The sequence below is a fragment of the Alosa sapidissima genome, chromosome 2 (assembly GCF_018492685.1).
Source record: "Alosa sapidissima isolate fAloSap1 chromosome 2, fAloSap1.pri, whole genome shotgun sequence".
In the NCBI taxonomy this organism is placed as follows: Eukaryota; Metazoa; Chordata; class Actinopteri; order Clupeiformes; family Clupeidae; genus Alosa; species Alosa sapidissima.
Window position 1 is genome coordinate 24,316,992 of NC_055958.1, and position 15,037 is coordinate 24,332,028.

The window sequence follows — 15,037 nt, forward strand, 5'->3', positions numbered from 1 at the left end:
TATTCTTTTGTCCCAAAGGAGGAACTGCCAACCGACGGCTAGACAATGCTGCTGAGTAATTTTGAGAAAAGGCTTAGTAATTGGAGATGGGGTGTCATAGAAACAAAAAGGTCTGAATTATAGCCGAGTTGGTCCTTTGGTCGGAGTCAGGCTCAACAAACAGGGAATGACTCAGGGTGAATAATTCCCAAGCAGGGTGTGGTGTTCCATCCATTTGATGAACTTTCACAGAGATCTGACACCCACTCTGTAGTCAGACCTAATCCTTATCTGTCACATTTCAGCCAACTGAAGAGCATTTTATTGGTTTTGGTTGATTGGTAATTGTTCAGAACAGAGTGTTCTATGAATTAGCACCCCTTAGTTTTACACTTTAAGTGAGATACTTATTTTTAGAAGAAAAAGTATGTAATTGCATGAATTGCTTTATTTTCAAGGGGTTGTAACAAAGGGCCGACTCTAGATCAGTCGTATTGCTTGCCTCCAACCAGCCAATCAGAGAGCACGCTGCCCTCCGGGACTTCAGAACGTTGGGTTTGTTAATACAGAGGAAGAAGAAAGTTCTGGAGAGAGCTGGCGTTAATTTACTGAGTGTGCTGTTTAAATGATTGTTTGTTATAGTGTTTCAAGGTGTATTTTCTACTTGTGTGCGTTCAGTAACAAGTGAGTATCGGTGTATGTTATGTGTTAAGTAATTGAGGAAATATCGTATAAGCGTGAGGCACGCGATTCACACGTGCATTTACCTTGAGTGCATGTTTACCGCGAGTGAAATGCTTATGCTGTAAGTGTGGACTTAGCCACATATAATGACACATTCCATTTGAATGTCGAACAGTGCCATGTTCATTATTATGTATGCCTACGAGACTTGTTTACCATATTATGCTATACCTGTTACATGCTCATCAATATTGCTAATGTTAATGTGGTGAGGTCATGCTATGTTCAGCTAAGCTAGGTTGCTATTATAACATGTAGCAGACATGTATTAGCCTGGAAACCAGGGGCCTATTGCACAAAACTAGGATAAGGGATTAAGCCGGGATATCTTGGTTATCCTGGCTCAATTTATCCGTGATCCAGTTGCACAAAAGCGGGATAGGGGGCAGCAGGATATGTTATGGTATGAATCACCATGGCGATTTATTCTGTGGAGCTAGCCTGCTCCAGACCAGGCTAAGTTCCAGGATCTATTTAATCTCATCCCTTATCTCAGTCAGCAGTCACCACAAACGGACACCAATAGTTATTCCACTGCCCACTACACATTGTTATCACATATAACTAGACCCACTGTCATTATTTAAACGTTTGTGATCATTAATTAACTTTTACATATCGCCATTCCTGACCTGTCATGCGACAATGTGACGTCACGGGAGTGCCTAACCATTTTGCGCGTGGTGGTCGCGGCACTAGTTGCAATATTCTCCTAAACAGAGGTGTTGCTGTTTGTTGCTGTTGTGAAAAGGCTATCGCTACCTACTTCACACCGTAGAAGAAGCAATGAAGCCACTCTAGTTGCCATGGTGAATCTGTGATCGGTGGCGGGGTCTATTTGAGGGAGCCGTGAGCACGCACTTGTCCAGGATAGGTTTCACCTGGCTTGATGAATCCGTGTCTGCTCATCCTGGCTTGCTCGTTGTGCAACCAATTAAGCCTGTGCGCTCTTGTTTTGGATTCATTGAGCGCAGCTCAGTAACTTATCCCGGATGTCTTAATTCTGCTTTTGTGCAACAGGCCCCAGACTCTCTGACTTCGCAGAGAGTCTGGCCTAGATCCATAGGCGTTCGTTTATTTCCGGGTGGGAGGGCCCAGTTTGAGGTTTAAAATCATTAGAGTTCCTTTGAACCGCTTTGAACCAATCACTAACAACCGACGTTTCGTCATACAGAGAAGTTTCTCTGCAGCACACCCATAACAAGCACGGGTGCATCTTATCAGCAAACAATCACACGTTTCATCTGCGTAACGCCAAAATGCATCATATAGTGTTTTGTGAATGTACCCAAGTCAAACTTTCATAATGCATAAGTACGTCCAAAGCGCCACTTTTAAGCTTGTATGCGTTGTCGTTTTCGGGTGAAATGACCTTTTGAATGGGATTCCTATAGGGCTACTACTTTTTTGATACAATCGCGTCAAAATCGCTATTTTTCAAATACTATGAAGGCTCGACACAACATGAAACTTTGATCGAAGTATCATCAGTGTCTCTACACATGAACTCGAGCATTGAGAACATTGTTGGTGTACACAGAGTTTACTAAAAGAGAGGTTTTGAACAACTCACTTGTTTTTTCTGCTCACTGCCATCTTGCCATCTTGCAAGGAGTGAGTTGTCTAAAATCTTTCTTTTTAGTAAACTATGTGTATACAAATAATGTTCTTAATGCTCGAGTTCATATGTAGAGACACTGATGATGCTTCGATCAAAGTTTCAAGTTATGTCAAGCCTTTTTAGTGTTTGAAAAATAGTGATTTTGACGCGACCATGTAGCCTACTAAACTAGAGTTTGACTCGAGTACGTTCGTAGCCTATTTCAAGTGACAAAATCTATGGTTTAGCTGACGATATAACATCCTACTCCACTTCGTTCGTGACACTCCTGTTAATAGGCTAAACTATTATTCACATTTGCTCAAAGATTTCATAAATATAAGCCCTTTTCGCTCCCTACGTTGATGTATTCCAAGCGATCTGCTTCAGGGGCAGGGACGTAGCTAAACACCATGCCTGAGTACGTAATCGCTCTCAGGGACGCCCTCTGTTCGCTGGTTGGTCGGCTGCCCAACTGCCGAAGTAAACGAGCGTGAATCAACCTATTCCAGACGGAGTACTGTAGGGAAAAGAAATCGACCGGAAGTACGTAGACATGCCAAGGTCAGGATAGACATGTATAGGCTATAGCTCATGTTGTAGCTAATGTTTATTTGTATTTAGCACATAGCTGATTATTGTCTCTCTTTCTATTATCTCCTGCAGAACCACACACACATACCCACTTACTCACCCATAGACATAGACCTGTTTATTGGGATTCAGCCATCTGTGGATTTCTGCAACCTGTTGGAAGAACATTTTGGTGTACACATTCTGACCGATGCCCCTCAGCGGCCACAGCTTTAAGTTGAACTCAAGATCTAGTTAATGTCCATCAGAACAGGGGTGAAACCACTTATTTTTCTCAAGTCGAATCAAGCAACCCTAAAAGTAGCTACTGTTTACCACTGAACAATAATCAACAGTTTCACAAGTAATCTTGACAAAAAGGGAGCCTGTTTCCAAATTAACAACCCTTAATGTTAATCTGACATTTTTTTTAGTCTAGCCAGGCTGGGTGTAAATTGGCTCTCTGTGTAAATTAAGATGAATAAGAGAATTTTTAAGAACCTAAGGGCTTCCTGCTTCATAAGTAAAAAAACCGAAACATTTGCTCTATCGTGTCATATCACTTGGAAAACTGCACTGGAGAAGACACATGCCATCTGATACTGCAACAATAGAGTAAATTGAGCGCAAAAGACTGCCTTGTGCTCCTATCCCCAAGGAGCCCTGTTTCCTCTCCGAGTCTCCACTGCATCTGCTGATGTATCTTCAAGTCACCCTGTCTTGTCAGTTACATATGAAACCAGATGGAAACTGCCCTTGGGACCTGCCCTTCCTAATTTAATTAGTCCACACTCGACAGACACCAGTCTCAGGCCCAGATATGAGGCGGCTGGTGGGCACCCTGAAAAATGGCACTCTGATCCCTGGCGGGGGCCTCCAGGCACAGGGGCCATGATTGATCAGACATTGATCTAATTTCCAGTGAGAGTGAAGGCCTGACGGTGCTGTCTCTCTCTCTCTTTCTCTCTCCCTCTTTCTCTCTGAGAGGTCTATTCTCAGATAACTGTGTTCCCATGACCACTACACCCTACATCATTCTCACCAGAGCAAAATAAAAGCTGCACACAGCGGTTCATCAGTGATCTGCTGCTGCACTATAGTTGCCTCCTGAGATCATCTGAAGTGCCACACAGTGCTCTTGTTTACATACTTCAGCTTGGATCAGATACCAAAGGTGTAATAAAGTGTGTGATTGCCATCACAGCATGAGGCCCAGATAAAAGTGGACTACTTCCACTGAGAGCCTGATGTTGTGGATGACCCAGAGTGATCTGCTCAGAGTGTTGATAATGGCCTCCGATAGCACTGGAGCCCCAGGCAAGCGTCTGAGCTCTCTGTGTAACAACGGACAGTCCCCAGTGCACAGAAATGACTAGTACTAGGGTGTGTACGAGAACCAGGACTGTTCTCAGGTAACTTGACTGGATTGGATTCTATCCAATGATATGTCCCCAGGGAGAGGGTTACTCTCCAGACAAGAACACCTTCTTCTAACTTTTTAAGCTAACAAAGCACGCATTCTTCAGCTCTGGCCAAAACACAAAGCCAGCGAGTACATAACCTGTATCAGTCTGCCTAGGCCTGTTGACAAATGCTTGTTTCACAATCCATAATGTAAGGGTTGCAATTTTGAAGAGTTGTGAGATCTGCCATTTCATAACACTCTGGCTTCATCAGCAAGTAAGTAATGGTGATGTCAGACTTCACAACTTACTTTTCAGACACAGTGTTGCTTTTATCAATTTTGATGAGTCCATCATCTCCTAATAACTGCGGCACAACTTTTCTTGGCAGGGATGGCTTTTCTTACTGCTGTGGTGAACATCACAGCTTGTTGTCACAATGGATAATGTGCACAAAACATAAAATATGGACAGACAATAATTACAGGCTAGTCCAACTTATGTATCCTACTTGTACAATCTTGTGCAGATACATGAATCTGTATTTGCATTAGCACTGTAGCTTTCTTCAATAAACCACTGTAAAAGGGCACTCCCCTCCCCCCCACCCACCCAATCAAACTGGCTTTGACTAGAAAACATCAGATAGTCTGACGTTCTCCTGAGAGTCGTTGGAAGAGCCATTAACACAGCGAGGACCTGAGTTGGTGCAGCTTGCTCATGCAATTAGTGATGACCACAGGCCTGCATGACCCGCTTCTACTGACTCTCCGACAATTATGTAAACTAGAAGGGCACTAGGTGAGTCCAATGATGCCCTATCTAGCAATGTTAGTAATAATGAAACCTAATTTGTGGTTCCACTCCAAGGTTTTCATGGGTTGACCCATGCTTCACCCTTCCACCAGGTGTTTCTTTTCGCATAACCCTGCTCACAGACACAATCCTTGGCAGAGGTAATAATAAAAACCAACAACTGGATCTCCATGGTGATATTGGCTATTGGAAAATAAATTGCATTCTGTTTTAAGCATAGCATGCTATTGTTTTGTAATTGTAAGACATTTTCCTCTTGAAACATAGACCTCTTTCATTTCAGATGAAGATCTGTTTATATCCAGTACCCTGAGAACATATGGAAAGGCACAGGTGTGTAAATTATACAAGGGTTGGTTATCTCTGTGTTTGCCTTGGGTCTTATTCTGGATAAACACTGGATACATACTTGCTATATTTACTCTCCATTAAAAAGGATGCAATCAAAGTGGAACAACATTGTGTGCATCCTGTTTTAAATAGGCAATGGTTGAAGATTATTGATATGTCAACAAGACATCGGTCAGCGTGCTGCCAACCAGATTGCATTATTCAAATCAATGACTATGTTTACTCAGAAATTATCCTCTCGGTTTCACAAAAACAAACTGGAAAAAGAAACAGTTCATATCAACAGATGAATCTTAAAGTCTGTCTTGTGTAAGCGAAGGGAATGCATTCAATTGTGCCTCGGAACTCTGGGAAAATAAACCCAAACCCTGGAATACAATGAGCCCCGGGCTTTGGGTGAGATCCCTTCAGTCTGGTGACAAAGAGCCCAGCAGAGGAAACTCTAGCATGGGGAGAGGGAAACTTCTGTTTACTCACCTAAGAAAACCTGATGCCTTCTGCTCCCTTGGGAAGCTCCTCTAAGGCTCTCGCTTTAGTTTCACGGTTTCACAAACATGAAACTCTTAGCAGGGTTTTACGAGAGCAACCTCAGTGCTGTCAGAGAGTGCCTTACATTTCACTTGCAAGGAAATGTATTATAATGAAAGGTATTACACATCAGTCACAATGAAGTAAAAACACTGGTTGTTTATATTGGATTGGCAAAAATATCATTTGGCAACATGTTTTGATTTCTGTGAATGCCATTTAGCCTACACTCAACTAGCTGTCAGTGACTAAATTTCAGTATCGTTTTTTTGCGACCATATCATTTTCTTAAGGCACCACTCTTAATTTGACATTACAAATTGTTCTGCCCTGCTCTACCGTCACATGTTAAAATATTATAGCTGATGCAAAGTAGATGAGATGGCCTAAACACACTGTAATTTAGCTTACAGCTCCACTTCAGGCCCATAATTATAACACAAATCATGTTAACAGGTGCCTGTCCGTGCTAGACCCTCTCTGGGCGAATCTCTAAAAAAATCTCTATTTGTTTAGTCTTAGCTTCAGGCAAGACTAGATCTGGTGTAGTCTTTCAGACTTCAAGGAACCAGATCGGTACTAAAGAGGACCCCTCTGGCAGGCCTGATATCCATCCCTTAACACTTTGTTACTGTCTAAGGTTTGCCTTGTCGCCGATATTTACCCTCCTAGGGTATCATGTCTTTGCTGAATTTACACGCATTTCTCTAGTCAGGCTGTCCTTTGATCCCACTCGCATTTTAAGACACGTCAGGGACTGGAGCACATAATCTGTGTTGAAATATATACAAATTAACAAACCCCCAAATGTTATTCTGTTCATTTGAAACCACACATTGAAATAGACAACCACATGAAAGCATGTGAGCCGCTTTGTAGATTAAGCTTTTTCCTCTGAGACAAAAATTGGGTCAGATGGTTTCATTATCCAGTTTTACAGTTTGCAATCATCATTGTTTTGTTTTTTTCTTTGGCTTTAGGCCTGACATGCTCTACTGGTGATAATATACTATGACCTGAGTAAATGTATATGAAAAGCAAACCAATCACCATTGGCCTCAGCTGCCAATAAACCTTATCTGGTGTCATCTGGACCATTGTCTGTCTTATCTGAGCATACTAAAGAGGGACTGGTCTGCCGTAGCATTGTAGGGGGCCTAACTTCTCCAATGAGAGCTACTCTGGACATATGGGAGGTTTAGGGCCACAGTGAGAAGGTGAAAGGCAGTGAGCAGCTATCCCTTTCAGGGCCTTCTGTCACTAGAGCTCCCGTCTTCTGCCCTCCTGCTGCCCACATAACAATGGCTGCTACTGAGGCATCAGAGACTGCAGTATGGTGGAGCATGTGCGAGTCAATAAACAAACAGAAGTGTTGAAGCTGTGGATTTGTCTCAATATTGGTGAATGATATAAAGTAGAAATGGAGATAGAATGGGTACTACTGTAGATTGATCTGTTTGCTGCTTGGCTTAGATGACAAAGTCAGAATTGAAAGAATTATTATTTTTCTTTTTTTAGAAAATCTGTCCATCTAGCTAACCTTTGCTATCAGATCTCCCGCAGTTCCTGTCAATAAAAAAAAGGCGCCAGTGGCTGACTCTGCTGTTGCACAGCAAACCACAATTTAGACGTTAGGAAAAGGAAAGGGAACCATGTTGCAGTTATCACAGGGTGGCACAAAACCCTTCCTTGTAAGGCATGATGTTACACTCTTTTCATCTATGGGCACTGAGCCAGCAGTAACTGAAGGCAAATGTCACAATTCCTATTGGCTCTCCTCCCTCCTATTCACTACTACAGTGAGCACATGAAGTATAGAAGTGAAGTCACGCTGGGATGCGCAAAGCGTGTCAACAGGGCACCAATGTTCTCTGTCAAACCGCTGGCTTCCTGTGGTCTATGTGTATGTCATGTCCCCAATCAGAGATCACACATGACGAGGGCAGGGCCATGTTTGTTTACTCCAACCACGCAGTGTTACATAACTAAAGGACTTTCACTGTTGACATCCTCCTGTTGCACAGTGCACGGCACACAATATCATACAAAGCATGTTAATGTGATTTTGTGAAGGGGTCCATGCCTAAACATGAATTTAATCATAATATGCACTTACATGCACTGACACAATTATGAACTGTGACTCTGAAAAGCACTCCCAGTAGTAGAGAGTACGTGTTGTGTCAAAGTGGCTGTCCACTGAAGTCTAGTGAACTGGAACAAATTAACTGACCATTGTCGTGTTGAAATCCCCCAGTCCACGGAGAGAGAGACAGTCAGTCTTGGAGAGTATATTCCAGATCTAAACGCACTACAACAAAAAAAGGTAGCTGAATGAGCTCATAGTGAATCTTGACATGCCGTGACTAAAGTGGGCAGCCAAAGACCATTTTCAGGGCCAGAAGTGTCACCCCACGCCCAAGTAGGAAGTGCTGAAAGGTGCCTCCAAAGATAAGGCAGACCTTTGTCCTTAAAGACCTCTTTTGTTGCGCTCATACATCTAAACTGTATATTCTCATATTGTTGCATTCAAATATACATTCTGCATTTTTTTTCCCTTTCCATAGAAGCGGAATTCATATATTCAGGCATATGTAGTGCTGGACAGATCCTTTGATACCTAATTCCTTTTCAATCTGCAAAAATCATTTTGGGCCGTTCTGATGAGGACCTTTGATAGGTGGCTTGGTGGAGCAGCATTAAGGGCCAACACAAATAAGGAGACTCTCCCTATCCGGGAGCTTTCACACGTGTGAGAAACAGCCAGCCCTCACCCACAACTGAGCAGACCATTACCAAATCAGGGCTATGCAAGATAGCATCATGGGAGTCCTCTCCAATAAAGATTAGTGCATTCCAAAACAAATATTAAGAGTGCCTATGTGTTTGAACACGTTACATCTGGGAATACCTCAAAGAATTCAAGTATCCATGCCTCTCAGTTGATCTTTGTTAATGTACAAACTGAAAAAGAAAAGTTGAATACCAGAACTATACTATTTTAACCACAAGATAAACTCATTAATCCTTTGCCCTTTTCATGTGCTGCAAAATGTAATGCCTTCACTAAATGCTTTCAGCAACCCTTTCACTTTTCAGGTAGGCTGCACACAGATCAAAAGCCAGCGAACCTTGAAAACTGTTTCTCAAGATAGGATAATAATGCACCGCATCCCTCTTATAAATTCACACAAAGCCTTCTTTTGTTGTTGAGTAGTTGAGTGATTATACAGTCTGGATAGGATAACACTGCCACTCAGCCTCCAAGTACTTTTTCAAATAGCAGAGTGGGAAGCCCCTGCATCTGGCCCCATTCAGCTTCCTCAGTGTCCATATTTTTACATAAACCCACCTGGGCATTTTTTTTACTGTGTTGTGAAACTGTTTTTGTATGGTCTCCTTTAAGTCTTCGAATGAGTTCAGACTTGAAAGCGTACCATCTTGACTCTATGAAGGAGGAGTATGAGGAGAGTGTGTGTGCATGTGTTGGTGGGGGGAGGGAAAACTTTCTATTTAGATGTACTTTTTTCCAGCTCAATTAAATACCCATACTTGACTTGAGAGGTGCTCTTAACACATTTGACTTAGTAGTAGTAGTCTAAGTGGCATGTGTCTTTTGTGCGCTGGCTGCAAATGCTGCATTCTTCCGCTTGGTCTCTTTTTTCATTGACAGAAGATTTGGGAAGAAGCCAAAGTACAAAAACACAAGAAGAGGTACAAACCCCCTAGGTGGATGTCTTTGTGTTGGGCATCATAATTAGTTGTTCGTTTGAGGAAGACAAAGACACTTAACACACAAACAGTAAAAACCAGTCAAACTGACAAACGGAAAGATAATGCATCTCACCCCTGAATTGGCATCTGCATGAATGGAGGGCCTAAAAAAGATGTCCAGGTCAACATGAAAACAATGTAGGTGAGAGTAATCCCTGACCAGTTCTTGGAGAGGTAATCTGTGATAATCTGTGGAATAAATGGATTAAAGTCCATTATTTGTTTTTTAAGAATGCAGACAGAAGAAATAACAGGCAAAGGGACTAAGACAAAAACAGAAGACACAGTGAGAATGTCATCTCCTTCTTTAAACATATGAATGGATTATTTTACAATTCCACAACACTTTTAACCCAAATGCAATGTTTTACAGACTTGTGATCAGACTCCAGCAAAGACTTTGAGTTTGGGTCGAAAAATATTGTATGTATTTTGTTTTTGTGCAGAACAGATTTTGAAAATATAAAATGCTTTTATGGAATGAAACTTTCTTCAGTATTCCTATCTGATGATGTGCAGCATAAGTGTCTCATACTTTGCTTGCAGAATCCAAGATATTCCCCATGACTGCAAACACAATCAAAATGTGTAGAATCAATTGTTTCTTGCAGAGGAAGTAACGGTCAAACACGAACAGAGCTGCATCACCGCCAATGGTTCTGTATCCTTCTACAGCCCCTGTTATCATTAAACCACTTAAGACTGGGCAATTTAAGGCCTAAAAGACTATCGATTTGGTAGTGATTTATAGTGCACAAAATAATAGAGTTGTGTGTCAATATGTTAGTCATTTCCCAGAGCATTGGGATCTGGTCACAGTTGGGTCACCAGTAAAGGTGACTGAATCATCTCATAATACAGGAAAACAAGGATGACAGGCTAAACAGCCAAGCTTGGACAACTGATTGGTTGGCTGATTGGTTCCCTTGCCAGTAGTCAACACACAGCACACAATTTCGGAAAGGCACCAATGTAGGCACCTTTGCTGACTTCATTTGCAGTAGTAAATTGTGGTTCCTGTTTTAAAAGAGCACTTCCTCTTTGTCATATATTCAGCTGCTGATTGGCTCTTTCTAGTTCAAATTTTCAGATGAAAGAGGCTGAGCTGATATGCTCAGTTCAGAGCAGGAGGCTCTGGGTTACTGCTCATGTTAAAAAGTGGAGTGGACACACACTGACAAACTTCTGCTTAGCCTGTGCACAAGCCAATTGTTCAAGTGTGTAATTTGTGAAGCAGCAAACAAGAAAAGGGCATGATAAATTATATATTTCTGTGTAATCTCAGAAAAACGTGATATCGTTAAATAAGCATCAGCACAGCATGAGCGTGCTTGTTGTTGCCTAAACACAACAGTCAGAAGTGATATTATAGCCATGTTGAATTTCACCACCAAATTATATTCAAGTCTATCATTTAACTTTGATACCGAGCAGTGATCAGAGCTCCAGCCTTTTTAAAGGAGAATTCCGGTGTGATATTGACCTAAAGTGTATCGAAACATGATACCGAGTGTGAACGTATGTCTCATAGCCCATCTCGGCTTGTCCCCTGCACTCCAAAATCTGGCGCTAGTTAGCCGATGCTACCAACATCTTTTTCAATAGTGGTGCTTCGGCATCGGGCTAGCCATGCAAATAAATCACTGTTTTACACCCATTTACGAGGCTCAATGTATCTCCACACTTCATTGGTAGACTTCCGAGGGCCCTGACATTTAAAACGAGACATTGAGAACTTTGAAAAAGCACTGGTAGTTTACTTACAAGACGATTTATACAGACAGTATCTTCACGAAGTTTAGCGTTTGCAGCCATCTTGAATTTAGTCACGATAAGTCGAGCAACGAGTAAGAATGAACAGCTATGATAAGGGATCAGATTCCAAAAATAATTCAGTGGAAATGCATGGATTCCAGTTGCTGCTACTGGAAGAAACTGGAATCCATGCATTTCCACTGAATTATTTTTGGAATCTGATCCCTTATCATACCTGTTCATTCTTACTCGTTGCTCGACTTATCGTGACTAAATTCAAGATGGCTGCAAACGTTAAACTTCGTGAAGATACTGTCTGTATAAATCGTCTTGTAAGTAAACTACCAGTGCTTTTTCAAAGTTCTCAATGTCTCGTTTTAAATGTCAGGGCCCTAGGAAGTCTACCAATGAAGTGTGGAGATACATTGAGCCTCGTAAATGGGTGTAAAACAGTGATTTATTTGCATGGCTAGCCCGATGCCGAAGCACCACTACTGAAAAAGTTGTTGGTAGCATCGGCTAACTAGCGCCAGATTTTGGAGTGCAGGGGACAAGTCGAGATGGGCTATGAGACATACGTTCACACTCGGTATCATGTTTCAATACACTTTAGGTCAATATCACACCGGAATTCTCCTTTAACACCAGAAGCAGTATGGAATACTGACTGTGTCCGTTACAAACGACTCTGACATATAAGAGGAGGAGCCTGGAGCGCCTCCCTCCTCAAGATGCGCTTATATTTAAAATGATCCGCAGACAACGTGTCGGCAATTTTACCTGTGTGCTCCTAAACAGTTGCTGGGGTCTGTTTCACGTCTCGGGGACTAAAGTAAATTTGAAGATGGAAGAGGGATTCCATTACGTAAGTGAAAGTTTAAGGAAATGTATGTGTTTTAAAACGAAGGTGATATCCAAAAACGTAAGCAAAGTAGGCTACTTGTGCAACCCACAATAAGTAGCCTAAATCAAAGTTTCAACAGTGTTTGAACACATTAATTAGGCTGGATCTACGAGCTTTTAAAATGTTATTTTCATAGTCTGTTGCCATTTATTGCAAGTAACACACATATCCTATAAGTAAAAATGTTTTACTATTCACTAAATGACAACTTACATTCTGATTTCCTTTGCAGACCTATGTGTTCAATATGAACGACTTTAACAACTCCGAGGAAGGGTCGGGGGATATGGACGACTATGATGAGCTCTGTGAAGGAGCGCTCAACAATGACTTCCAGAAAATCTTCCTTCCAATCGTGTACGGAATAATTTTCGTCCTCGGCATCGTCGGAAATGGGCTTGTGATTGTTGTGATGGGCTACCAGAAGAAGTCGTCCAACATGACTGATAAATACCGCGTCCACCTCTCTGTAGCTGATATGTTGTTTGTGCTCTCGTTGCCCTTTTGGGCAGTTGATGTGGCGAGCAGTTGGTACTTTGGTGGATTTCTCTGTGTTGCTGTGCACATGATCTACACTGTTAACCTGTACAGCAGCGTGCTGATCTTGGCTTTTATTAGCCTGGACAGATACCTGGCCGTTGTTAAAGCGACTAACAGCCTGTCCACCAGAAAACTTCTTGCAGAGCGCATTATTTACATTGGCGTGTGGCTACCTGCTGCGCTGCTCACTGTGCCTGACCTGGTGTTTGCGAGAGCAGAAGAGAGGGGCAGCAGAACTTTCTGCGAACGCGTCTACCCTTTGGAGGGCAACGTGATTTGGATGGCTGTGTTTCGTTTCCAGCAAATTCTGGTTGGATTTGTGCTGCCCGGACTTATCATCTTCACCTGCTACTACATCATAATTTCACGACTCTCTCAGGGTTCCAAAGGACAGACGCTGAAGAGGAAGGCTCTGAAGACCACAGTCATCCTCATTGTTTGCTTCTTCTTTTGCTGGCTCCCGTACTGCATTGGCATCTTTGTGGACACTCTCTCCCAGCTCAATGTCATCGGCGGCAACTGTGGGCTGATGCAGGGCCTTCAGAAGTGGATTCCCATCTCAGAAGTGCTGGCTTACTTCCACTGTTGTCTGAATCCCATTCTGTATGCGTTCCTTGGGGTAAAATTCAAGAAATCCGCCCGGAACACACTCAACAGCAGATCCAGTCACAAGATTCTGACCAAGAAGAGAGGAATTATCTCATCAGTATCCACAGAATCAGAATCCTCCAGTGTCCTTTCCAGTTAATGAACAAACACAGTTTTTTTATATGTAGATTTTTAAAGACATTTGAAAAAGCAGACAGTCCTCATTTTTGTACACAATTGTTACTTGAAAAAAAAAAAAGATTTAGTTTCAATTGTCATTTCAGATTAGTACTTTTGTATACACCTTGAGTTTGGCCTCTGCTGGTGAATGACTAATTGTGTATTTAAACAGCTTTATTTTTTATGCTCTGAATCATGTGAGCCACTGCTTGTAAATGTTTGTGTATAGTTTGCTTGCCGTTATGTATAGGCACTTAATTGCTTTGAGAGGTTATTTATTGTTGTGGTAGCTTACACTGTTTTCTTGTCATTGCATTGATTTGTTGAGTGTAATATAATGTTCATAATAAACCATGAGTGTTTTTAAAACATGAAACATGACTCCCCTTGTTTTTTTCCCTCGACCCACTGGGAAAGTCAGATTTGGGCAGGGCGGGGGATGGGATGCGCTAAGGGTAGAGGAGATCTGTCAAGTAAACACAATAGCTCCACCTGACTTAAGGACTGGCTTTCCATACAGGGGCTCTACAAATTCAAGAACATCTGCTCATTTAAATAAGAAAAAATACATAGTTAGCACTCAATAAACCACTCAGGCTTGTGGCATGAGCCAGTGGATGATAACATGCATGATTTACGCATTTTACTAGAAGATTTCACAACCAATGGAAAATAAAAAGACATGAAGGTAGTAACTTTGTTATAGGGTTGGTGTATGGGAATATACTAAATCAGAGCTTAAGTTAGCAAGCAGTGATAATCGAATGGTTGCTAGTTGTGTCCCACTGAGTAATCATATCCTATAAGTACCATTATCATGTCAAGCAATGTTAAAGGTAGTCAAGTGCCTTTAATTCATGGAGCCAGACCAGTAGGCTAGAAGGGACCAGATGAAGCCAGGGGTTCATTTGTAAATGTGGTGGAATGGTCCTCCTAATACCATGGAAAAGTTGTACCATTGAGATCATTGAGCTCAGCTGAGTCTAGCCCATTGCCCTGTAAGCACCATTTGAGAACCCATATGTGTGCCAAATGGAGCTCCTCACCCCAGCCCAACTACTACCACCAAACACATCTAATCACAGTTTGTTTCAAAGTTCTGCACAATCCAATAGTCATAGGATTTCACATTGATAGTACATTTAGGCTATGGCCACACACGGTCACATGGTCTCATTTCATTCATTCATATAGTTCTGAACAATTGAGTTTTACAATTGAGAAATACTTTCCCTCAGATAAATTGAAAGAAACTTCTTTCCATGCAAAAACAATCCCCTTAAACAGCACACCTGCTGCAAT

The 15,037-nt window shown here is 41.9% G+C and overlaps 1 protein-coding gene and 2 long non-coding RNA genes across 3 annotated transcripts; all 3 read left to right on the plus strand.

Moving 5' to 3' along the window:
• Positions 1-482: 482 nt before the first annotated feature.
• Positions 483-5,504, plus strand: LOC121702565. Its single transcript, XR_006028923.1, has 5 exons — positions 483-663; positions 4,691-4,801; positions 4,945-5,100; positions 5,208-5,255; positions 5,399-5,504. It is a non-coding gene; the product is annotated as an uncharacterized LOC121702565 (long non-coding RNA).
• A 3,676-nt stretch (positions 5,505-9,180) lies between these two features.
• Positions 9,181-10,161, plus strand: LOC121702576. Its single transcript, XR_006028934.1, has 3 exons — positions 9,181-9,906; positions 10,000-10,054; positions 10,142-10,161. It is a non-coding gene; the product is annotated as an uncharacterized LOC121702576 (long non-coding RNA).
• A 2,085-nt stretch (positions 10,162-12,246) lies between these two features.
• Positions 12,247-14,111, plus strand: cxcr4b (chemokine (C-X-C motif), receptor 4b). The gene is made up of 2 exons (XM_042084204.1): positions 12,247-12,388; positions 12,660-14,111. The coding sequence occupies exons 1-2, from the start codon at positions 12,272-12,274 to the stop codon at positions 13,713-13,715; spliced, it is 1,173 nt and encodes a 390-aa protein (XP_041940138.1). The 5' UTR covers positions 12,247-12,271; the 3' UTR covers positions 13,716-14,111.
• Positions 14,112-15,037: the final 926 nt, after the last annotated feature.

What these genes read in the sequence shown, in the direction of transcription:
- cxcr4b (XM_042084204.1), top strand. Translation starts at nt 12,272, where the DNA reads ATGATCCGCAGACAACGTGTCGGCAATTTTACCTGTGTGCTCCTAAAC. An exon ending in TGGAAGAGGGATTCCATTAC is followed by an intron (nt 12,389 to 12,659) that starts GTAAGTGAAAGT and finishes TTTCCTTTGCAG; the next exon opens with ACCTATGTGTTCAATATGAA.